Source organism: Macrotis lagotis, chromosome X (assembly GCF_037893015.1).
Source record: "Macrotis lagotis isolate mMagLag1 chromosome X, bilby.v1.9.chrom.fasta, whole genome shotgun sequence".
NCBI lineage: Eukaryota > Metazoa > Chordata > Mammalia > Peramelemorphia > Peramelidae > Macrotis > Macrotis lagotis.
The window spans coordinates 93,750,113-93,776,164 of record NC_133666.1 but is presented as its reverse complement, the minus strand read 5'-3'; the positions used below and the strand labels follow the sequence as shown (position 1 = coordinate 93,776,164).

The following is a 26,052-nucleotide window of genomic DNA, read 5'->3' as shown; positions in this document are numbered from 1 at the left end:
AGGTGGGGCTTGCTGCTGGGTTGCTGGGATGTTTCTTGTCCTGGACTGCACTTCCCTTTTACCTGAATGAGATAAACCTTTCCTGCTGATCTTCCATATCCTGGGGCTCATATTATGCTGTTCCAGGATGTTTCAGGGCAATACTTTTTAGTTGTTTGTACATAAATATGGGAGCACTATGTTTTTTGGCTTTGTTTTTGCAGTGGGGTTGAATGACTTGCCCAAGGTCATACAACTAAGTATTAAGTGTCTGAGGCCAAATTTGAATTCAGGTCCTACTAACTCCAGGAGTAATGTTCTATTCACTACTAGCTACTCCATTATATGGGAGCAATATGACAATTTATTCCTTCCTGGTTCCCTTAAGTGTCTATCTCTTGACTCCCAGAAGTATCTGTAGGGATACATTTTATTGAGGAATTAAAATACACTGAGAGCTCTCATAGTCAATATAACATGAGAAAAATAAAGGAATGATATGTCAAATCTACATCAAATTACTCAACATCATAGTAATACAAGTCTGTGCTCTAACTACTGATGCCAAAAAGATGAGAGTTGATCAGTTCTATAAAGATCTATAATGACTTCCAAAAATAATACCAAAACCCATGTATCATTCATCACTGAGGATTAGAATGCTAAAGTAAGAAGTCAAAATATAATTTGGTTAATACATAAGTTTAGCCTTGAAATACAAAATGAGGCATAGTCGAGACTAATAGAATTCAGTCACTGATCATAACACCCTTTTCCAACTACTCAAAAGGTGACTAAATATCACTAGATGAACAATAGAGAAATCAGATTGATTATATACTTTTAGTCTAATGCAGAGAATCAAATGAGAAAATCAAGAAAATCAAAGATTTCAAAGAAAATTTCATGTAAAGTAGGCATGGTAAGAGAAAAATGGAAGGGATATAAGAGAAGCAGAAATTTAAGAAGAGGTGGCAAGAATACAGAAAGGAACTACACAAGAAAGATCTTAACACTTAACAGTAACGACTGGTATAGTTACTCATGTAGATTCAGTCATCATGGAATATGAAGTCAAGTGACCCTTGGGAAGCATTGCTAATAATAATGGCTAGTGAGAGGTGATAGAATCCCAGTTAAATAACCCTAAAAAGTGAATTTGCTGAAGTTTTGCACTCAAAATGCCAGCAAATTTGGAAAACACAAGAGGCCACTGGATTAGAAAAGATCAGTTTACATTCCATTCCTAAAGGACAATGACATGAAATGTTCAAATTACTGAATAATTATACTCATTTTGCACATCAGCATTTGCTTAAGACTGTGCAAGGGAGACTTAAAAACTATGTTAACTCAGAAATTACCAGAGGAACAGACACATTTTTCAAAGAGGCAGAGGAACCATTGATCAAATTGCTAACATTCATTGGATTATGGAAAAAGCAAGGGAGTTTCAGAAAAAAAAATCTACTTCTGCTTAATTGACTACAAACTAAAGTCTTCAATTGTATGGATCACAACATAATATGGCAAGATCTCAAACAGACGAGAACATTAGATAATCTTGTCACCTAAGGAACCTTATATGTGGGCCAAGAAACAGAAGTTAGACCTGGGAAAAAACCACCTGACTTATTTGAGATTGAAAGAGGAGTACAAGATTGTATATTGTCATATTATTTATTTAACATATCTGCAGAGTACATCATGTGATATGTCAGGCTAAATGAATTAATGTCAGTTGGAATTAAGGCTGCTGGAGACAATATCATCCTGGTGGTTGAAGGTGAAAAAGAATCTTAATTCACTTTATTCTTAAGCCTCTTAATGAGGGTGAAAGGAGAGAATAAAAGCTGGCTTGAAGTTTAACATAAAAAACTAAATCTTGACAACTGGTCCCAACACTTTCTGCCAAATTAAGGGAAAAGAAAGGAAACAGGTATGCTTGAGGCCTCAAAGATCACTGCAGATGAAAGTGAAAGAAGAATTTTCCTTGAAACAAAAGCCTATCCAAATATGGACAGCATAATAAAAAATAGAGACATCACTTGGTCAAAAAAGGTAAAGTCAAAGCTATGAGTTTTCCAGTAGCAATGTAGGCTATGAAAGTTGGACTATAAGGAAACCTGAGTGTTGAAAAAGCAATGCTTTCAAATTATATTGCTACAGAAGACATTTCAGAGTTCCTTGGACAGAAAGGAGGTCAGATCAGTCAGTACTTAAAGACATTAAGTCCGATTACTCAATGAAAGGACAAACAGTAAAGCTTAAATATTTTTGCCACATGAGAGAATAGAACTCACTAAAAAACTCCCTGATGTTGGGAATGAGTAATGGCAAGAGGAAAAAGGGACAGCAGAGGATGAAATAGGGTTATGGAAACAAAAACATAAACTTGGACAGACTTCAAGAAATACGGAGGATGGGGTGGCTAGGTGGTGCAGTAGCCAGAGCACCAGCCCTGGAGTCAGGAGTACCTGAGTTCAAATCTGACCTCAAACACTTAATAATTACCTAGCTGTGTGGCCTTGGGCAAGCCACTTAACTCCATTACCTTGTAAAAAAGCCTAAAAAAAAATATGGAGGACAGAAGGGCCTTCTTTTGATTTTACATATACTTCTGCCAGAGAGGGTATGAAGGTAAATAACAACTGCCTCATCAAGATCTTAAAAGTAAAAGAAATTCCTTTCTACTCAACCAAGATGCTTGTCAAACATAAGCCCATTCAATTTTAAGTCTTGCTTCTTGGCACATATATAGGTTGACAAGATGATCTGATACTCTCTAACCTACTTGATGTGGCAACATAACAAAGGGCTGTTTCTACTCTGACTGTATAATGTGGAAGAAAATAATCCTCCAAGATACTTTAAGCCTTTATTGAATGATAACAAGGACCTCTATTAATAAATAACGGCAACAATAATGATAAGGAAGAAAAGGAAAAGGGGGAGAGGAAGTAGCAGCAGTAACAGCATATTTAAATATTTATATACTGACAGATTTCCAAAGTGCTTTTCCAAATGGTATTCAGTCAGCCAAATGTTATGATCATCTCCATTTTACAAATGAGAAAAAAATGAGGTAGACAGAGATTAAGTGATGTCCAAAAAAATGACAAAGAAACCAGATTTGAACTCAGTTCTTTCTTACCACACAGTTCAGAACACCTTTCTACTATACAATCTAGCACCCTCTTTCCCCATGAATCTTCCCACTTGTTTGCCCTTTTTCTTTCTATCCACTGACAGTAAATCCTGTCCTCCAAATATCAATTTCTGCTCTGGCCTACCTGGAAGTTCAAATTTAAAAAGAATTTCAATTGATAATAAAAGAATCCTTTACTCTCAAATACTCTCAAAACTCAGAGAACATAATCTCCTCTCCCCTAAATACTAAAGAGGAGGAACAAGACCAATTCTACTTGGATCAATGAGGAAAAGAAATCATATGTCAAATATACGCTTACAAAATGATAGGGATGCTTTTAAAGCTGTTTAAGAATGTTATTTATAGAAGCCTCAAAATAATAAAGCATTCTTTAATTTTTTTCTATATTGCTTATACTACAAACCTATTAAAATGAGTACTTACACCATGGAGAGGGACAGCTAGGTGGTGCAGAGGATGACTCCACTGGAGTCAGGGAAAACGAAATTCAAATCTGGACTCACGAAATTCAAATCTGGACTCAAGACAATTACTAGTTATGTGACCCTGGGTAAATCATTTAAACCTGTTCTCCTCAGGTTTCTTATCTGTAAAACAAACAGGAGAAGGCAATCGAAAACCATTCCAGGGTCCTTACCAAGAAAATATCAATCAGGATCATCAAGAATCAAATGTAACTGAAATGGTTGAGGAATTTACTATAAAAGATGGAAAATGTGCTCAGAGCAATATGACTCTCTTTCCCATGGTTTATCAAGCAAAATCTTTTTTTTTTTTTTTTTGGTTTATATGATTGGTTTCTCTCTATTAGGTTTATAATAGGCTTTTCTTTTTTTTCTCTTTAAGTTTTTTTCAATTTTATTTATTTAAGGCAATGGGGTTAAGTGGCTTGCCCAAGGTCACACAGCTAGGCAATTAAGTGTCTGAGGACAAATTTGAACTCAGGTACTCCTGACTCCAGGGCTGATGTTCTATCCACTGCACCACCTAGCTGCATTATAATAGGTTTTTCTCATTCAACTTCTTGTCTTCAGACTTTGTGTGAACATTAGGCTCTGCTCACCTTGGGAGATAATAGTCTGAGTTTCTTTCTTTTAGAACTTTCACAGTTCAGTCTGGGGCCTATGAGTTTTCATTGTCTCAAACACTAGGAAAAAGTCTTTTTATTGGTTTCCTGATCTACACTACACTCCTTACCCATGGAAAATACTTACTCCCTCTCTCATGATGATTATTGGAACTGTGGTCCAGAACTAGGTAATAGGCAATACAGCTACTAGATGACACCTATTCCTGATCCCAGGGTTAATATAAGAGATGCCCAAGAATTCTTTCTACCTAGATTTTTGGTCCTCTTACAATTCCTGGACATTATGGCTGCTCCCCATCACTGATGCAGCCACAATTTAATGTAGCTTCTTATTGTTAAGCTGTGCTCTTCACCAGTCCCTATCTGAAACATTAGGGCTGTGTATTCATAGGCAAGTTACTTAAGTCCTCAGTGCCCCAGGGAACTCTTTTAAAATTATAAATTACAGAGAAGGTGGTGATATGGTTGTTGTTCCACCAATAGAGAAAGTTTCCTTATAGCAATGAAATCATAAGTCTTGTAAAAAGAAAAACCCCATCAAACTGGCCACAGGGTGTCAAGTTTTTCAGCCATATTAATTCTCAAAGATGCAGAGAGTATGTCATTAGTGATTCCATGACTCTACAAAATCATAGATCAATATAGACATGATATATTTGCAACTGGCATGATGAATTTGAAAACAGAAGTAATTTTAAGTAGTTTTAAAAACAACATGGCACATTATTTTGTTGTATCTAATACATATTTGGGAATTATGCAAGATAAACATTCATATGTGTAATATATATATATATATGTGTGTATATGAAATGAACTCACAGATACCTCAAGGTTATCATTCAATTATTTAATACAGTAGAGGAGAATACTAGAATTAGAGTAAATAAGACCTAGATTCAAATCCTATTTCAGACACTTGCTGGCTATGTGAACTTTGTAAGGCAAATGGGGTTAAGCAACTTGCCTAAGACCACACAGCTAGGTAATTATTAAGTGACTGAGGCCAGATTTGAACTTAGGTATTCCTGACTCCAGGGCTGGTGTTCTATCCACTGCACCACCTAGCCACCCCAACATATACTTTTTAAAGCAAATTCAAGTTGTCTTAATGTACTTCTCCTCCACATTCCTGCACATTTATTAAACTTTAAAAATACAGTTTTGTTTCTTTTATAGTTGATACAACAATGTTAATGCTGAATGTGGGCCAAATAACACTTCCTACATGATTGACATTATGTGAAACATGAAGTTAGCTTTTAATTATTGAAGGAAAGACAGGCTAATATAAATTCTATTGAAAAGAAAAAATTAAATCTCTAATTGCATAATATTTATGTATTTAAAGATTACATAGGTGCAATGGATAAAGTACCTGCCCTGGAGTCAGGAGAACCTGAGTTCAAATCCAGTCTCATTTAATACTTTCTTAACTGTATGACCTTGGGCAAATCATTTAACCCTACTGCCTTGTAAAAAACAAAACAAAAGATTATATGGTACTTTTATGGCATAGATTGCTATATTGACAGTTAATATAATTCATTTAACTCAAGTGCATGAAATTTACTAAGATAAAACAAAACATCTAAAAATTGGGTATTATTTTTTACCTTTCTATCACCATCTTTTTAGTCACCAAAACTAGCAACTTTGATGTCATCTTTAGCTTTCTCTCAGTCCCAATATCCAATCAATTGATAGGTCCTATGGATTCTACCTGTTAATGTCTTGCATATGACTCTCACTCTCTCTCTCTCTCTCTCTCTCTCTCTCCTTTGATACTATAACTAGCCTGGTGCAAGCCATCATCACCCTCATCTGTGGTGAGATGTTATAACTTACTGGTTGATCTAACTTGTTGGTTGCTCAAGTCTTTGTCCACTCCAGCATCCACTCAGCTATAAAACTAATTTTCTTAAAGAGTAGATCACAATACTATTCAATACATTTTGATGGCTCTCTATTACCAAATATTAAAATCTTTGACGTTCAAGTATTTGATGTAAAGTTCACAGCAAAAGAGAAAATGATATTCAATGCAAGACTCAAGTACAACATATAAATGCAAATATGAAAGACAAATCATTACTTAATATGGTTAAACTGTTTACAGTCAGTCCTGTATGGAAAGCTGCTGTATGTAACTCCTAAGAATTTTATCAATACTGGGGAAATTAGAAGGAATAAAAAAAGGAAGTATAAAGAAGAGAGATAAACTGAGAGTAGGGAAAAAAATAAAGGAAATTTTTCTCAAATTAAAGGAGATGCTTAAAGATTATGATTTAGGAGAAGCTAGGAGTCAGGAAGACCTGAGTTCAAAGCAGACACCAGACATTTAATAATTACCTAGCTGAGTGACCTTGGGCAAGTCACTTAACCCCACTGACTTGCAAAAAAGGGAAAAAAAGATGATGATATGATGATGATTTAGAGTGGAGGGAAAAACTGGGGATGGGGATGGCTAATAATAATTGAACCTCATTCTCATCTGAACAGGCTCAAAGAAGGCACACACTCAGATGGTACTAGAAAATGTATCTTACCTAAAGGTAGGAAGGGAAGGAAAAAGAGAAATGGGAGAAAGGTGACAAGGAAGGTAAATTAAGGGAACCAGAAGCAAAACACATTTTTGAAGAGAAATAATGCAAAAAGAGAGAATAAAAGAATGAAAGAGAGAGGATAGATAGAAGAAAATAGGATAGAGAGACAGGTACAATTAGGACATAAAAACTTCAAAACCAAATGCAGACTATAAAAAATATTAAATGCACCTTTCCATGCCATAATGTAATAAAAGGCACTGGAAGCAAAGATGAAAAATTAATTGGATTTAATCCTAAACAATGAGTCAGTCACTCAATTTCATTAAAGATGACAGCAATGAGAAAATGTAACAAAATTTGTGTTATATAGCCAAAAGCACTACATAGTGGAAAATATATAACTCTCAAAGCGCAAAGAGAGAGGGAGAGGGAGAGGGAGAGAGAAGCACAGAGCAATGAACTGGGTATGCAACCAAAAAAAAAAAAAAACAGACAAAAACAGACAAAGAACAATTAAAAATCCCCAATTAGGGGCAGTTGGGTGGCACAGGGAATAGCGCATTGATCCTGGGGTCAAGAGGACCTGAGTTCAAATCCAGCCTCAGACTCTTAATAATTACCTGGGCAAGTCATTTAAACCCATTGCCTTGCAAAAATAAAAAAAAAAATCCCCAATTAAAAGACTAAAATAGACATTCTGAAAATCAGAGATTTATTAAATTGAAAATCTATAAAAACCCACTGAGGTAATAAAATAATAGCTCATTTCATAATTTAAAAAATCAATCAATGGTTAATTTGACTTAAAAGAAATAAGAAAACCAAACTGTCAGTACTAAAAGAAAAGGGCTCAATTCACTACCAATGATGATAAAATTAAAAAATAAAAATTAAGAGGAATTATTTGCCCAATTTTATGCCAATAAAGTGGACAATTTAAGGGAAATGGATCAATATTTATAAAAATACAAATTGCCCATGGGAACAAAAGAGGAAAAAGAATACTTAAATAACCCTATCATAAAAAAAAATTTGAATAAGCCAATAAATGAGCTCTCTATGAAAAAATTCATAGGAGCAGATGGATTTATAAATGAATACTATTAAAAATACAAAGAGTTCAAATACTAAATAAACTATTTTTTAAATATTTTTTAAAACTTTTAAAAAGTCCCAGATTTTTTCAATGATACAAGTATGTTTTGAGTTCTATTCAGATTCCATTAGTTCTTTCTCTGGAGATGGATGGCATTTATTTTTTTAGTCCTCCCGAATTGTCTTGGATTATTGCATGGATGCAAACAACCAGATCATTCATAGTTGATTATTTTATAACATTGCATTTATTATGGACAACTTTCTCCTGATTATACTCATTGATTTCACTGCATCAATCCATGAAAGTCTTTCCAGGTTTTTTCCGAGAACATCTAGTTTCATTTGTTATAGTCAACAGTAAGTATTCCATCACAATGGAATCACAATGGCTTGATAAAGCCATTTTTCAAATGATGGGCATTCTCCCAAATTTTCAATTCTTTGCCAACAGAAAAAAAGCTCCTATAAATATTTTTGTGTATAAAAGTACTTTTCCTTTTATCTCTTTTGGGATGCAAACCTAGTAGGGTTATTTTTAGGGTAAAGAGTATGTATGCACAGTTTTGGAGGCCTTTGGGCATAGTTCCCAATTGCTCAACATAATGGTGAATCAGTTCACAACTCCACAACTCACACCACCACTATATTAGATCAAATTTTTCCACATTCCCTCCAACAATTTGTCACATTGATTTTCTGTCCTATTAGTCCATCTAATATTATGAGATAGTACCTCAGATTGTTTTAACTTGCATTTCTCCAATCAATAGTGATTTAGAGTATTTAGCTTTGATAAATATCTAAAAATTGACTCCATATTTTATCAATTGCAGTATAGCACTGATTTCCCCCAAAATTGATTCATTTCTCTGTTTATTTGACAGATTGGGTCTTTATGAGAGAAATTTGTTTTAATTTTTTTCTCACAATTATGATTTCTAATTGCATTTCCCTCCAATCTATTTACCCTTGTTTATTCTATTCTCTATCCCCCTTCACCTTGTCCCTCCTCCCTCAAGTGTTTCCCCTCCTACTTTCCTGTAGAGTAAGGTAGATTTTTATACCCAATGGAGTGTTTATGTTATTCCCTCTTTGAGCCAATTCTAATAAGAGTAAGGTTCAAGCATTTCCTTGTGACTTCAATTCTTCCCTCCACTGTAAAAGCTCTTTGCCTCTTTTATCCAAGATAATTTACCTCATTCTACCACTTCCTTTTCTTTTTACTCAATCCATTTTTTTCTTAGCCATTAATTCTATTTTTAAGATATCATTTCATCATAATGAACTCAAACCTGTGTTCTATAAACTGCCATCTATTCTAAAAATGAGAAAGTTATGAGTTAAATCTTCCCATACAGAAATGTAAACAGTTTAACCTTATTAAATTCCTTTTGATTTCCCTTTTTTTAACCCTTTTATGCTTTTGAATCTTGTACTTGAAAGTCAAACTTTCTATTCAGCTCTGATCTTTTCATCAGGAATGCTTGAAAGTCCCTTATTTTCATTGAATATCCATTTCCCCCACCCCAAAAGATTATTCTCAGTTTTTCTGGTTAATTCTTGGTTGTAATGTTAATTCATTTCCTCTTTTAAATAATATCATATTCTAAGTCTTTGATCCTTTAAGTTAGAAACTGCTAAGTCCTGATTGAGGCTCTATCATACTTGAATTGTCTCTCTTAGAATGCTTACAATATTTTTTCCTTGGCCTGGGAGTTATTGATTTGTCTCTATTATTTCTGAGAGTTTTCATTTTAGGATCTCTTTCAAATGATGATTAATGAATTCTTTCAATTTCTATTTTACTTTTTGATTCTGGAATATCAGGGCAGTTTTCTTCTATGATTTCTTGAAAGATGATGGTAGGCACTTTTTTTTAAATCATGGTTTTCAGGAAGAACAATAATTTTTAAATTTCTCTATTTTCCAGGTCAGTTGTTTTTCCAATGAGATATTTCATGGTGTCTTCTATTTTTTTTTTCATTCTTTTGGTTTTGTTTTATTGATGGCTCAGTCATTAGCTTCTACATCCCAAATACTAAATTACTTAAGAAATTAAGTTTTTTTTCCCATTTGGCCAATTTTGGATTTTATGAGTTCTTTTCTTCATTGAATTGTTGTACTGCTTCTTCTATTTGGTCAATTCTGCTTTCTTAAGGAGTTCTCGTCAATGAATTTTTATATGACTTTTCCCATTTGGCCAATTCTACTTTTCAATATATTCTTCTCCTGTACCTCTTTTACAATTTGGCCTAGTCTTGTTTTTTAAGGTATTTTCTTCAGTATTTTTGTGTCCCTTTATCAAGCTGTTTACATGTTTTGCATGATCTTCTTGCTTTTATTCATTTTTCTGCCCAAGATTTTCTCTTGATTTTCAAAATCTTTTTTGAGCTCTTTCATGGCTTGAGACTAATTTGTATTCTTTTTGGATGTTTTGGACATTTGCTATGTTCTTCTGATTCTGTGTTTTGATCTTTCTTGTCATCATACCATTTTCCAGTCAGAATTTTTCTGTTTGCTCATTTTTCCCCACCTATTTCTTGACTTGCCTCTACTTCCAAGGTGAAAGGCACATTATACAAAACTTCAAGGCTTTTGTGCAGCTGTTCGTTCTTTCTTTCTTTCTTTCTTTCTTTCTTTCTTTCTTTCTTTCTTTCTTTCTTCATTCATTCATTTATTTAAAATTTTTGCTAAGCAGTGGGGTTAAGTAACTTGCCCAATGTTACACAGCTAGGGAATTATTAAATGTCTGAGATCAGATTGAACTCAGGTCCTCCTGACTCCAGGGCCAGTACTCTATCCTCTGTGCCACACTTAACTGCCCCCATGCAGCTGTTTTCCAAGATACTTCTAGAGATCTATAAATTTTCAGTTCTACCAAGATGATCTGATCTAAGAAGTGTGCTCAATGCTCTCCTGGCAAGTGTTTTAGAAAAGATATCTCTTTCATCATCTTCTTAATAAATGGGGTATTGCAACATCTCACATCCTATACCAAGAGAAGATCAAAATGGGTATGGGATTTAGACATAAAAGACAATATTATAAGGAAACTAGGAGATCAAGGAATAGCTTAAATTTTGATCAATGTATATAACATGGAAACAATGGAAAGATTATCAGATTGCCTTCTATGGGGGGAGGGGGAAGGGAAGGTAGGGAGAAAAGTGTAAAATTCAAAACCTAACCAAAAAATCATAGGTAGAAACTACAATTGTATATAATTGGAAAACAAATAAAACATACATATGTATGTGTGTGTGTGTGTGTGTGTGTGTGTGTGTGTGCGCGTGCGCACACACGCGCACTCATCCACTGCAAGTCAAGGACTTCTAGCTCTAAAGTCTTCTGAATAAAAATCCTTTTCAATACAAAAAAATTTCATCCCTCCAAAGTACTTTAAGGTAAACTGAATTCTGAAGAAATTCCTTAGTAGAACTTGGAAGAGGCTTAAATTACTAATCTAGGAAGCCCCAATACAGCTAAAGACAATTCAACACAAGTATCTTTAAAGGACACTAAAGGATTCAGAGAACACTTACATCTGTCTCCCATGGCAGAATGGTCATAGGTAGTTTTACTCTCATTTAATTGAAACAGATAAGATATCAGAGTAGATAGAGTGCTAGACCAGGAGTCAAAGAACTGAGTTCAGATTTTGCCCCAAACTAGAGGCAGCTAGGTGGTACAGTACCTAGAGCACTGGGCTTGGAGTCAGGAGGACTGGAGTTTGAATCCAGCCTCAGACATGACATTTGCTGTGTGACCTTGGGCAAGTCACTTAATACTGATTGCCTCACATACAGGGTCATCTCCAGTCATCCTAATTCATACCTGGCCACTGGACCCAGATAACTCAGGAGGACAATGTAAGGCTGGAGACTGTAGGCTCACCATCCCCTCACTCAAATCCAATTTACATGCTTGTCATGGCATCACCTACCTGATATTATGATCTTCTTCAAGAATGAAGGACAAATGTTATTACTAGCTAGATAGCTTAACCACTATTTGCCCTCACTTTCCTCTAAACAACATATATATATATGAAATATTAAAAACACCTACCTTGTTGTGAGGATCAAATGATATGTTTGTAAAATACGCATCCCTGTCCCTGGCACATACTAAATGCTCTATAAATGTAAGCTATTTTACTTTATTTATTCCTTTGTTTTCCTCAAATCTTGGGAGACTGAGGATGAAGGATGGTCAAAGCAAGCAACCAACCCTCTCTAGAGGCACTATCCAAAGAACCAATAGAACTATGATGACTAGTTTTTCCTGAGTTATCCTTTGGGAATCTGTCTTTAAGAGAGGTTTACAAAATGACTTCAGGGATCCTAAATGGAGGATCACCACATTGCTTCCATATGCACCTCCAAACAACTATAAAATAGCACCCTGAAACAAATCCTGGAACAGTTGAACCAGTAAAAATGTGGAGTAAACAATCTTTGATCCTAAGAAAATTGGAAGATTGCCAAGAAAGTCAATGTCTTACTCAGATAAAGAGAATGCAGTCCAGGAGAGGAAGCATCCCAGTAAGCCAGCAGCAAGCGCCACTTCAGCTAAGCAGCAGGAGATCCTGAGCCCCGGTACAGTGGAACAGACAAACATCAACACCAGGAACACACACAGAGTTTCAGTATAGCCAGGAAAATAGATATACTATAGATGTAAGAACCATCAAATACTTCATCATAGCCGCAGGTAAATAGACAACATCTAGAGGCCAGACTCTTAAGTGTTTCAATATACTCTGAGGAAAATAAGCAACCTCCAGAGACAAGGCTGCCAATTGCTTCAGTGTAGTGAAGAGAAATGCAGAAAACACCCCCACTGGTCTCAGTACATACTAGATACCACCACTAGGACACCAGCTATGCACAAGATAAGCTGTCAGATCCCTAACATACCACCTCAGTGCAGCTCCAGATATGAAGGATTCCCCCATAGGCTTCAAAGAAACATCAGTTTAGCACCAGGAAACACAAAGGTTCTGCAGTCCCTAACATTAGAAACCTGAGACAGTGTGTCTTCCAATACAAGAACAGAGCTTAAATTTAAAAGAAAGGAAAAAGGCAAAGAAAGAAGAGCAATAAACAAAAACAAGAATCTGTTCATAAAAAGTTACTATGCTGATTAGGAAGATCAAGACAAACTCAGAAGAGGATAACAATGTCAAAACAGCTATAAACAAAATCCTAAAAAAAATGGAGAGTAGTCAAGCCCATAAAGAATTCATTGAAGAGCTCAAAAAGAAGCTTTGATATCAAAGTAGAGTGGAAGAAGAAAAAAAGAAATGAGAGTGATAAAGAGAATTATGAAACAGTCAGGGACAGTGAGATGGCACAAAAGATAAAGAGCACTGTCAGGTGAACCTGAGTTCAATTGAGCCTCAGTTATTCGACACTTAACTAGCTGTGTAACCCCTGGGCAAGTCACTTAAATCTAACTGCTCACCAAAAAAAAAAAAAAAATCAACAGCTTGGAAAATGAAAAATGGAAAACAAAGTACAAGAGCCAACTGAGGAAACCAACTCCTTCAAAAATTGGGCAAGTGAAAGCTAATGACTCTATGAGACATCAAGAATCAATAAAAAAGAATTTTTAAAATATAAGAAAATGTAAAATATTTTATTAGAAAAACAACTGACTTGGAAAATAGATCTAGGAGAAGCAATAACAATCAGTGGACTAAGGGGCGGCTAGGTGGCATAGTGGATAAAGCACCGGCCTTGGAGTCAGGAGTACCTGGGTTCAAATCCCGTCTCAGACACTTAATAATTACCTAGCTGTGTGGCCTTGGGCAAGCCACTTAACCCCATTTGCCTTGCCAAAAACCTAAAAAAAAAAAAAACAATCAGTGGACTACTTGAAAGACATAAGCAAAAAGAGGATCTGGACTGCACCTTTCAAGAAATTATCAAGGAAAACTACCCTGATATCCAGGAACCAGAGGGCAAAATAGGCATTGAAAGAAACATCCGATCACCTCTAAAAAGATCACTTTCAGATAGTACACTACATTTTAATGTACTACTGGTCAGTTGCATATTTGGATGAAATAGTTCACATTTTCTTTTTTTTTTTTCATTCCTTTGACTTTATTGTTTCTTGGAATATTATAGGGTCATAAGCTTAATTTAAAATTTTTTTTATATATTTAAGGCAAGGGGGTTAAGTGACTTGCCCAAGGTCACAGAGCTAGGCAATTATTAAGTGTCCGAGGCTGGATTTGAACTCAGGTCCTCCTGATTCCAGGGCCGGTGCTCTATCCACTATGCAAATTAGCTGTCCCGCTCCTTTTTTTAAAGAAACTATTAGGTCAATTTCGTTTTTTAAGGTGATTTGACATTAGGTTGTTTTTTTTTGTCTCTTGTCAAGCTGGTAATTCTCTTTTCCTAATTTTTTTTTTTAGGTTTTTGCAAGGCAAATGGGGTTAAGTGACTTGCCCAAGGCCACACAGCTAAGTAATTATTAAGAGACTGAGGCCAGATTTGAACTCATGTACTCCTGACTCCAGGGCCAGTCATAAGTGCTAGCACTCCTCTGAGCCCTGGAACTGTGACCAGAGCCCCTGCTCCCTTGAGTCTGATCACAGATGCTCTTCTTTACCCTAGAATTTTGACCAAGAAATTTATGGGCAAACAGAGTTATAAATCAGTACTAACTGCAACTACTATCAGCAAGGGGTCCCTAATATTCTTTTTCTGATAAATCGTTCAATACTCTTAACATCTCTGTGCTGAGTTTTCGTGAAGCTGCTGCTGCTTTTGCTATCATAGCTTCCTTCCAGGTATACTATTGGTATACTTCTAAGATCAGAGTTCTGTGCTACAGTGGTGTCACAGAACTACCCTAAATTGTTTTAGGCTGAAAAAATGCCTCCCTGTAACTTTTTCTCAGCTCTCCAGCTCCAAAATTCGATTTGAGTTGTTATTTTGAAGTTGTTTGGAGGAGAAAGTTGAGAGAATTCAGCTGGGTTCTGGACTGTACTCTGTCATATTGATCAGGATCTCAATAAAGCTATACCAACAGTAGAGAATAAGACAAGGATAAGAAAACACTCATTTACATATACCCAATTTATTATGACCATGTATATATGGTCGGATAAGCCATTTTTCTCAATTTTCTCATAATATTCTCATTTCTCTTCCTAATTTTTCTTCTAATTCTCTAATTTGTATTTTTTAAATGCTTTTAGGCTCTTCCAGGAGCTCTTTTTTGATTAATAAATTTTAAAGAAACTGCAACAATAAATTAATGATGAACTTCTCTTTTAATTTTTTTTAATTCTAGTTTTAAATGGAGGTGGAGGTTATTTTACAGTAATAATACCAAATTGTAAATTAAAACTAAATTATATTTTGTTTAGAAAGAATTTAATAAATTAAAATTGTTGCACTGGAACACAAAAGAAATGGATTCTAAAAATTGTAAAAACTTCATCACTCTTGTTAGTCTTTATTTAATTATCTTCTGTCTTTGAAAACTCACATGGTAGTTTGGAGATAAGTATGCAATACATCACATATAATATTATTAGAAAAGTATACACAACTACAGGCAATATTAATCAAAGGTTCAGAGTTTAAGTTAAGCAGTCTCAGAAAATCATTTTCCTAAAATCAGTCTCCTTCTTCCAAAGATTTTACTTTTATTTTGGTCAAAGGGAGACAAGTCATTTTTTCTTCTTTAGTAGCTGATCATTTAGTGGATCATTCAAGAGAGCTTTTTGCCCTTGTCTGGTAATATACCCAACAGTGTCATCAGAGAGACTCTATTAATTAACTTCCCTCCTTAACTTTTACCTAATTTTCTAAAAGAGAGTAAAAATTAGATAATAATTGATGAATTTCCAATACATTAGATGAAGGACTTTAGAATCAATTATTAATAATAATATCATTTTGTAATATTAACCTAAAGAGGCAAAGTATGCTTCCATATATCTTTGTATTACTAAAATAAAACATAATTAACAGAAATAAAATTATTTAAAATTTCTAATTATAAAAATTATATAAAATTATCAATCCTTATAAAAAACACAACTGGCATTTAAGGCTCTCAATTGAGTAAAACATTACTACAGAAACCATACAACTTTGGTATTTAAGTGCTTGTTTGCATTCTCTGAAAGGGAGAAAGAACAAAGAATTATTACTTTTTCAAAATAAAACAAAAGGATATAATACAAATTTCTGTTTTGCTAAATTTCACACACATTTAGCAAAGCTCTAGGATACTCATCTAATAATTTTATTTTTTTCTATTTTTAGCTGTTATTTTCGTATTGTTTTGTTTTGAGGTTTTTTTGCAAGGCAATGGGGTTAAGTGGCTTGCCCAAGGCTTGCCCAAGACCTAGCTGTAGCTAGGTCATTATTAAGTGTCTGAGACCAGATTTGAACCCAGGTACTCCTGACTCCAGGGCTGGTGCTTTATCCACTATGCCACCCAGCCGTCCCTTTAACTGTTATTTTCAAGTTGTAAACAATTTAACATTTTCTTTATTAACTCACATGACTAATCAAATAATTGTCCTTGTCTGTAAGGAAATTTTATCTTGATGGAGACTCTCCCGACCGCTTCCCCAAATCCATCCAAATATATTTAAATAATGACTTTAAAATTCTACAGAGACAGAACCAACAAAAAAAGGAAGGGAAATAATTTTCCAGCCCAAGACAATTAGGAAGGTCAGCAAGAAAGATCTGAGTACCAGGTATGAGAGAAGAGCAGTCCAGTGCATCCATGCCAGCCTGTCCTGACTCCAGCAAACCAGGAACAGGCCTAAGGAGCCACTGAATTAGCAGAGGCAGCAACAATTATTTCCAGAGCTTTTAGGCCACAGACAATAAGTGGGTCAAACAACGCATGGAAAGGAGATTTCATGGGTCTCTGCTAGCATTGAGGCAGGACTCTGATGCTTTGCCCATGTTTAAATTCTGATCACACTCCTAGGTGGCAGTCCCAGGGCAAGGAGAGGTACTAGTGCAACAGACCTTGGGACCAAGTGGAGAGGGTATCCTCTTCATAGTTACAAGGCAGAAAAGACTACTTGTGGGCACTCACAGACTAGCATAGGTCAGAAGAATAGTAAACACCTCTCCCTAGATCATATCACCTTAGAAAAACTGAAAACTTAAAAGAAGTATTTCTGAAAACAACTGAGAAAATCCTAGAAGCTCAGGACAGTGCACCTGCCAAACACAGAAACAGAATTCTATTTTAACAAAGAGTTAAAATCAAATCATAAGGGCAGCTAGGTGGAGCAGTGGATATAGTACCAGTTCTGGAGTCAGGAGGACCTGAGTTCAAATCCAGTTTCAGGCACTTGACACTTACTTGCTGTGGGAACCTGAGCAAGTCTTTTTTATACCAATTGCTTCAACTCCCTCCTACCCCTACCCCCAGGAAAAAAAAATCAAGTCACACTGGGAAAATGAGTAAACAGAAAAGAAAATTGTTAATGGAAAGTTACTATGGTGACAGGAAGTTCAAAACAAACATTTAAAAGAAAAAAAAGTCAAAACTTTTATATTAGACTCCTCCAAGAAAAATATGAATTGGTCTCAGTCCATGAAAAAAGGTCAAAAAGGATTTTAAAAATCAAGTAAGAAAGGTAGATGAAAAATAGGGTGGAGAAATGAGAATGATGCAAGAAAATCATGAAAAATGAGTTAAGAGATAGGTAAGGGAGACACAAAAAATACTGATGAAAATAACACTTAAAAAAAACAGATTAGGCCAAGTTGTGAGAGTCATAAAAAGATAGTGAGATGAAGAATGCCTCAAAAAGCAGAGCTGGTCAAAAGGCAAAAGTGGAATAAAAATTCACTACAAGAAAAAAACACTTCTTAAAAAGCAAAATTGGTCAAATGGAAAAGTACAAAAGCTTACCAAATAAAATTCCTTAAAAAATGGAACTGAGTAAACAGAAGTTAATGATTTTATGAGAAATCAAGAAACAAAAAGCCAAAAAATGAGAAAATTAGAAGACAATGTGAAATATCTCACTGGAAAACAATCCAGAAGAGATAATTTTAAAATTATTAGATTATCTGAAAGTAGGATTTAAAAAAAAGGGCATAGACATCATCTTTTAAGAAATTATCAAGGAAAATTTCTTGATATTCTAGAAAACGTGTATAAAATAAAACTTGAAAGAGTCCCCTGATCACCTCCTGGAAGAGATCCTAAATTGAAAACTTCAAGGAATGCTATACCAAATTCCAGAGATCCCAGGTGAAGGAGAAAATATTGCAAGGATACAGAAAGAAACAAACCAAGTATCATGGAGTCAAAGAATAACACAATATTTAGCAGCTTATACATTAAAGAAATGTAAGGCTTGAAATATGATATTTCAAAAAGGCAAAGAATTAAGAATCAACTCCCTGGAAAAATTGAGCATAGTCTTTCAGTGGAAAAGATAAACATTCAATGAAATAGAGGAATTTCAAATTTTCCTGATGAAAAATCAGAGCTAAATAGACACAGGAGAACTTTGTCATTATTAGGGCAGCTGTGTGTGTGTGTGTGTGTGTGTGTGTGTGTGTGTGTGTGTATACACATACATGCACATGCATACATACATTATATATAATAAAGAGAGCACACAGGTGAGTTGAATATGAAGGAATGATATTTTTAAAAAATAAAATTAAGGGGTAGAAGAGGAATGTACTGGGAGAAAGGTAGAGGGAGAGGTAGAATGTGGTAAATTAACTCACATAAAAGAAGCAAGAAAAAGCTTTTATAGTGGAGGGGAAGATTGGGGAGGTAGGGGGAATGAATAAATTTTACTCTCATTAGAAATGGCTCAAAGAAGAAATAAAATAAGCAATTAAGTATAGAAATCTATCTTACCCTATAGGAAAGTAGGAGGGAGAAGAGAATAAGAGAAAGGGGGCTGGAGGGGAGGGATGATGGAAGGGGGAACACAATGGAGGAGGAGGTAGTCAAAAGCAAAATACTTTTGAAGAGACAGGGGAAAAGAGAATGGGATAAATGGGAGGCAATGAATAGGATGCAGTAAACTACAGTTAGTAACAGTTAATTGTGAAAAAATTTGTGAAGCAAGTTTCTCTGACAAATGTCTCATTTCTCAAACATAGAGGGAACTGAGTCAAATTTATAAAAATAAGAGTCATTCCCCAATTGATGAATGATCAAGAGATGAAGTTTTCAGATGAGGTTATCAATGCTATCTATAGCCATTTTAAAAAAAATTCTAATTCACTGCTGATTGCAGAAATGGAAATTAAAACAATTCTGAGGTACTATCTTATACCTATAAATTAGCTAATAGGACAGAAAAGGAAAATGACAAATGTTGGTAGGGGACTTCAGGAAAATGAGACATTAATACACTACTGCACTGATTTAACCATTGTTGAGAACAATTTGGAACTATGCTCAAAGGACTATAAAACTATGTCTGCCCTTTGAACTAGCAAATTGTACTAGGCTTATATCCCACAAGATGAAAAACAAAACAAAAGTATATTTAGAGAAGCTCTTTTCTAGTGGTAAGGAATTGGAAATTGAGGGGAGATCCATAATTTCAGAAATAGCTGAACAAATTATGGTATATGATTATGAAGGAATGCTATTGTGCTAAAAGAAATGATAAGGTACTGATGCAAAGAGAAACATACTGTAAACAAAGTAACAGCAATATGGTAGGATGATAAATGACTTAGCTTTTCTCAGCAATACAATTACTTACACAGCTCTGAAGGATTTACAGTGAAGAATGCTAGACAACCCCAGAAAAAGAGCTGATAAGTTTTCAGAATACAGATTGAAACATACTTTATTTTTCTTGAGGTTTCTTTTTTTTTTTTGGTCTGGGGGAGGGGTGCAGCCTATGCTTTCTTTCACAACATGACTATTAAGAAAATGTTCTGCATGACTACACATTTATAACCTATACCAAATTGTTTGCTTTCTCAATGAAGGGGTTTGGGGAAGGAGGAAGGGAGATAATTTAGAATTCAAAAAAAATTTTTTTTTTAGGTTTTTGTTTTTTTTTTTTTTGTAAGGCAAATGGGGTTAAGTGGTTTGCCCAAGGCCACACAGCTAGGTAATTATTGAATTCAAAATTTTTAAATGAACTTCAAAAATCATTTTTATATGTATCTGGGGGAAAAGAACTACCAAATAAATAAACAAACAAACAAGCAAGCAAACAAACAAATAAATTTAAAAGTATGTTGGAGTCTGAATTCAAAAAAGTCTGAAACACTTTTCTATTCCAAAGCAAAATTGAGTATTACATGTATTCTTAGGTATTATGCTACTCTACCTATCCATTAATCCTAGTATGTGTTAGAATCCAACTTTCTTTTCCAAGCAAATATTTCATGTTTCTATAACATTCTATAAATTATTCCTCTATTTGCAAATCATACTTAATATTAAGTACATGCAAAAACCCTACAATGAGTGGATTCTTATTTCATCTCTTGTATTGTAAATAAGTATCCCTTTCATGAAGGGTCATATTTTTAGTATATTTGTGCTTTTTGTTGGTAATTTTTTTGTCCCTCAATAGAGTTCAGACAATGAAGCCAACACAATATAGCATTATATAACATAAAGCAGTGTTAGTATGTGATTATTTTATCTTTATTGTTTCCAAGATCCTAGAGGGAAGAGAGATGATCTCCTGAATTAATTTTCACATGGTATTTCAAATACAACTATACTTATTTAACCATTTAGTAAATACTGCCTATTTGACCTAAAGTATAAATTAGAGAATACAATTGCCATAATTTTTTGCACTGTTAATTCTCAGTTAATTTTTTTGAAATTTTTTGGGGGGGTTTTGCAAGGCAATGGGGTTAAGTGACTTGCCCAATGTCATATAGCTAAGTATGTATTAAATAAGCATCTTAGGCTGGATTTGAATGTAGGTCCTCCTGAGTCCAGAGGCAGTGCTCTATCCACTGTGCTACCTAGCTGTCCCTGCACCATAATTCTGAAGTAGAAAGATGTAGGCAGGAATTTCCATATTGTCTCCTCATTTCTTCCTTTTACTATTTTATCACTCCTTAAATCTCCCTTTATTTGTTAGCAGAAGTAGAAGATCTTGTTCAGAACAATTTTGCCTGATACAATCAAACTTTTGGGATAAGTTGTGCTCCTCATTAACCTATAGAGGTGAAAACACTTTATTCACACACTTATCAATCCAATGTTCAACCATCACTACAGAGGATGGATGATTTAAAATACTATACAACATGTAACATTTCCTTCTAAAATGATGAGACTAGATACGCACAGTGAGACATTAATTTTTGGATCTGGCTATGGAAATGTTGTTATGCTTTGACCACTGCCATTTGCTACAAGGGTTTTCTTCTTCTGTTCTTCCCTTTATCCCCAAGGGGATAAAAGTGAGAGATAGGAGGGAGACAAGCCAGATGTTTATTAATTGCAAACAATAAATAATGATTAAAATAAAATTTAATTTAAAAATCTATGAAAACATACATTTAGTCTTTTTTTTGTTCCTTTTTAGTTGAGCTCTTATATTTAATTCTTCTGTTGCTTTGAATACTGTCTGGAAAAAAGAGCAGTATTTAATAAAAACAATATTACTGTTTAACTTACAAAAGTACTAGCTAGTAAATTACTCAATACAATAAATGTCATTGTGTATTAAACTAAAGAGTCTTCAGTTTTACTCTATGCTGTATTGTATGGGGGGGGGGGGGTTAGGTGCTTTTTTTTTTTTTTGGTAAGGCAATGGGGTTAAGCAGCCTGCCTAAGGCTACACAGCTGGTAATTATTAAGTGTCTGAGGCAGGATTTGAACTCAGGTACTCCTGACTCAAGGGCCACTGCACCACCTAGCCACCCCTGCTGTGTTGTTTTAACTTCAACCTATCTCTTAGGGAGAGAATTATTTGTATAAAACCCAAAAATGTTTAACAGATTTCTGGGAAGGGGGAAGAGAAGAATTACTAAGTTATGATGCAAAAAACAAAAGGCATCAAAATTTTATTTTAACAAAGAAATATTTCTTATACATAAAGACTTCACAATATCAAATGCCTCCATTCACATTCACAAACCCATTCCCTTCATGTGACAAATGCACAAGTGTATCCTCATTAGTAACACAAAAATAGAGCTGAATGGGAACATAAGAATCATATAGTATACAATTACATCATTTTATAGGGGGAAACAGCTACTATTGACCTTCAGAAATAAATGCTACAATAATTACCTAGTTGTGTGGCCTTGGGCAAGCCACTTAACCCCATTTGCCTTGCAAAAACTAAAAAGAAAAATGTTACACAAGAGGATTTTAGAAAAAATCTAGAAAGATTTAACATGAACTGATGCCAAATGAAGTGAGCAGAGTGAGGAGAACATTGCACACATTAACAGCAACATAATTGAGTAATAATGATAGACAGCTCCTTTCAGCAGTTCAAAGGGCAAAGACAACTCTAAGACTTGTGATGGAAAATTCCATTAACATCTAGAAAAAACTATGGAGTCTGAGGGCAGCAAAAAGCATATTAATTTTACATTTTTAAATTTGTTTTATTTTTTTTTCTCATGTTCCCCCTTTTGTTCTGTTTCTCCTTTCACAACATATGTTAAACACATGCATAACCTAGATAAGGTTACTCACTGTTAGGGGAGGGGAGGGGAGGGGAGGGGAGGGGGAGGGGAGGGGGAGGGGAAGGGGGAGGGGGAGGGGGAGGGGGAGGGGAGGGGAGGGGAGGGGAGGGGAGGGGAGGGGAGGGGAGGGGAGGGGAGGGGAGGGAAGGGAAGGGAAGGGAAGGGAAGGGAAGGGAAGGGAAGGGAAGGGAAGGGAAGGGAAGGGAAGGGAAGGGAAGGGAAGGGAAGGGAAGGGAAGGGAAGGGAAGGGAAGGGAGGAAGACAGAAAAATGCTGAACTCAAAATCTTACAAAGAAATAAATACTGAAAACTATCTTTACATGTGATTGGAAAAAACATAAAAAAACAAAAACAAAAAGAAAGAAGTGTTATAATTTCTAGAATCACTGGTAGCCACTTTTACAGTAATAAATATGAAATCTTTATTTATATTTATTTTATTATATTTATTTATTATATTTATAAATAAATATTAATAAAAATGAAGAGGGGGAAAACACAATTTTTCCTCTATGAGCTCTTCAATAATTTCAACAACAAATTCAAGAATTTCCTTCTTATACAAAAAAGTTATTACTTTAAAAGAAACAAAAAAGACTAAATTCATACCTGCACCAGGAATAATGGCCAATTTTGTTTCGACCAAGCCCATTTTAGCAGAAGAGGCTGTAAAACAAAAGAAATACTAAACACAGTAAATTTTTCTTAAATTAAAAAGTTTATATTTTCAAGAAACTTTAGAACAATATGTCACTAAATGAATATCTTATGACCAAAAAAGACATCTGAATATATAAATGTCTCAGTGAATATGCCCATTATTAAAAGACCCAAGAAACTCTCCCAATTGAGAATGGCTCAGCACTAAATATCTGTTAAATACAAGAAGACTATTAAAGTATCAGGTCTGATAACTTGCTACATGAAAATCATCACTTACTTATGATTCAGAAGGACTCTGAGCTAAGATATAGGGTTTGTTTCTAATGATCATAAATGCTTCAATTGCTTTAGGACCAAACAATTTAAAATACTATTTTTTTGTCTTTTTTTAAAGGTGCTTTTTAAAAATTTTATTACACAGCAAATGTAATATGATTGTAAATACATTTTAATGCAACTGAAAAATATAAAGTGTCTAATTTAGATCCTAACACAATTTAAAAAATAAATAGTCCCCATTCCTTACAATAGATTGCTAATCAATAGCAGTACTACCCTGTCAAAACAATACACTGAAATATACATATAAATATATATGTGTGTATATGTATACATAATCTATGTATATTATCTTTTAATAGCTAGCGATGTAGTGTATTTTCATCATTCTATTTGGGCACTGTTTAAGCACAACATTACTACACAGAAATAAATTATACTGAAAGAAATATATATCATACCACAAAACTTTCTATTTTCTATTTCTTTCTGTTAAATTAATATCTTTTCTGTTATAACTACCTCTCCCAATCAGGCAAATTTTAGAACAAAATCTCAAAAATAAAGCCCTTAATACACATGCATAGTTTAGTAAAAATGAATTATAACACTGATGGTAATCACCTCACTATTAGAAAGTGAGTAACATATTGCATATTTATTTTTTGGACTCACAGTTTATCACTGATCAGATTTCTAAAGTCTTTCAAAGTTTTTCTCCAAAATGTTATCACGTATATTAGAAATTGTTCTCCTAAGTTTGCATAGCTCTGCACCAGAACAATTGTGCATACTCTAGCTTTCAGAATATTATTCTAGGATCAGACAACTTAACTATTTCAGAGACATGCTAACAATTTCTTAGGATCAGTTTCTACTTACTTTTCAACAAATGGTTTTTATAGTTCTGAGAACTGATCTATCTTATCCATGACTTTTTTCATGACACTTTTATAACATCTTAATTTTTTTTTACAGATATATTCACAACCATTTATCAGAATCTGTGTTGTAACATATACAGTTCCTTAAATGTTTAATTTCAAGAGTTAAAAATTGGGGGCAGCTAGGTGGCACAGTGGATAGAGCACTGGCCCTGAAGTCAGGAGGACCCAAGTTCATATCCAGCCGTAGACACTTAATAATGACCTAACTGTGTGACCTTGAGCAAGTCACTTAAACCCATTGCCTTGCAAAACAAACAAAAAAAAAAGGTTAAAAATCCAAAATGTCAACAACCAAAGACCTGAATGCCAAAATAAAGAAGATAGGGAGGGAAAACGTAGGTTTAAGCTTTTTCTGAATCACCAACACAACACAAGAAGATAATAAATGCTTGTGGGCTGATTAAATATAAAAAAGGCATTAAGAAATATAAAAGAATGTGACCTTAACTTTTATAAAAGGTTGTTCAGAGGTGGTAAATTCCAGAAAGAAAGGGGGAAAGCCCAATTGACAAATGGTCAAAGGATATGTGGAGGCAATTTACAGATGAGGAAATCAAAGCAATACATAGTCATATGAAAAACTGCTTTAAAACATTACTGATTAGAGAAATGCAAATTAAAGCACCTCACACCTCTCAGACTAGCCAATGTGACCAAAAAGGACAATGATCAATGTTGGAAGGGATGTGAGAAATCTGGGACACTAATATATTGTTGATGAAGCTGTGAACTCATCCAACCTTTCTGGAGAACAATTTGGAATTATATTCAAAAAATGTGCATGCCCTTTGTTCCAGCAATACTGCTACTGGATCTATACCCTGAAGAGATCATGAAAAAGTGTAAAAACATCACATATAAAAATATCCATAGCAGCCCTGTTTGTGGTGGCAAAGAATCGGGAATTGAGTGAATGTCCTTCAACTGAGGAATAATTTAATAAACTGTGGTATATGTATGCGATGGAACGCTATTGTTCTTTAGAAACCAGGAGGGATGGGAATTTGGAATTGCATGAAGTGATGCTGAGCAAGATGAGCAGAACCAGAAAAATACTGTACACCATAACAGCAACATGGGGTTTGATGATCAATCTTAATAGACTTGCTCATCCCATCAGTGCAACAATCAGGGACAATTTGGGGGTATCGGCGATGGAGAATACAATCTGTGTCCAGAAAAAAGAATTGTGGAGTTTGAACAAAAACCAAAGATTATTACTTTTAATTTTTTAAAAAGTTATGTTATCATGTAATTTTGCTATCTCTTACATTTTATTTTTTTTCCTTAAGGATATGATTTCTTTCTCAACACATTCAATTTAAATCAATGAATAGCATGGAAACAATGTAAAGACTACCAGACTGCCTTCTGTGGGGGGGGGGGAGCGGGATTAAGGGAAAAGTAAAATTTAAAAATAAATAAATTAAAGTCAAAAAAGAAAAAAGAAAAAAAGAAAAGGAGAACGAAGAAGAAAGAGCTTATGGAACAAAGTGAGACAGTGCTAGGGGAGTCATAACTCATTTTTCTCAATATTTTATAAAAGTACTGTTTTCTTTCATTTCCCATTTAAATTTAAAGTTGTAAAAGAAACAATAACAAACATGGCAGG

General features: G+C 34.5%; 1 protein-coding gene across 1 annotated transcript in view; it reads right to left on the bottom strand.

The window, feature by feature from the left end:
- Window positions 1-26,052, bottom strand: part of AUH (AU RNA binding methylglutaconyl-CoA hydratase) — a 164,162-nt gene that overhangs the window by 58,817 nt on the left and 79,293 nt on the right. Inside the window, exon 6 of the mRNA XM_074200718.1 lies at window positions 23,161-23,217. Coding sequence (XP_074056819.1) covers window positions 23,161-23,217 — 57 coding nt within the window. The remainder of the gene's footprint in view (window positions 1-23,160; window positions 23,218-26,052) is intronic.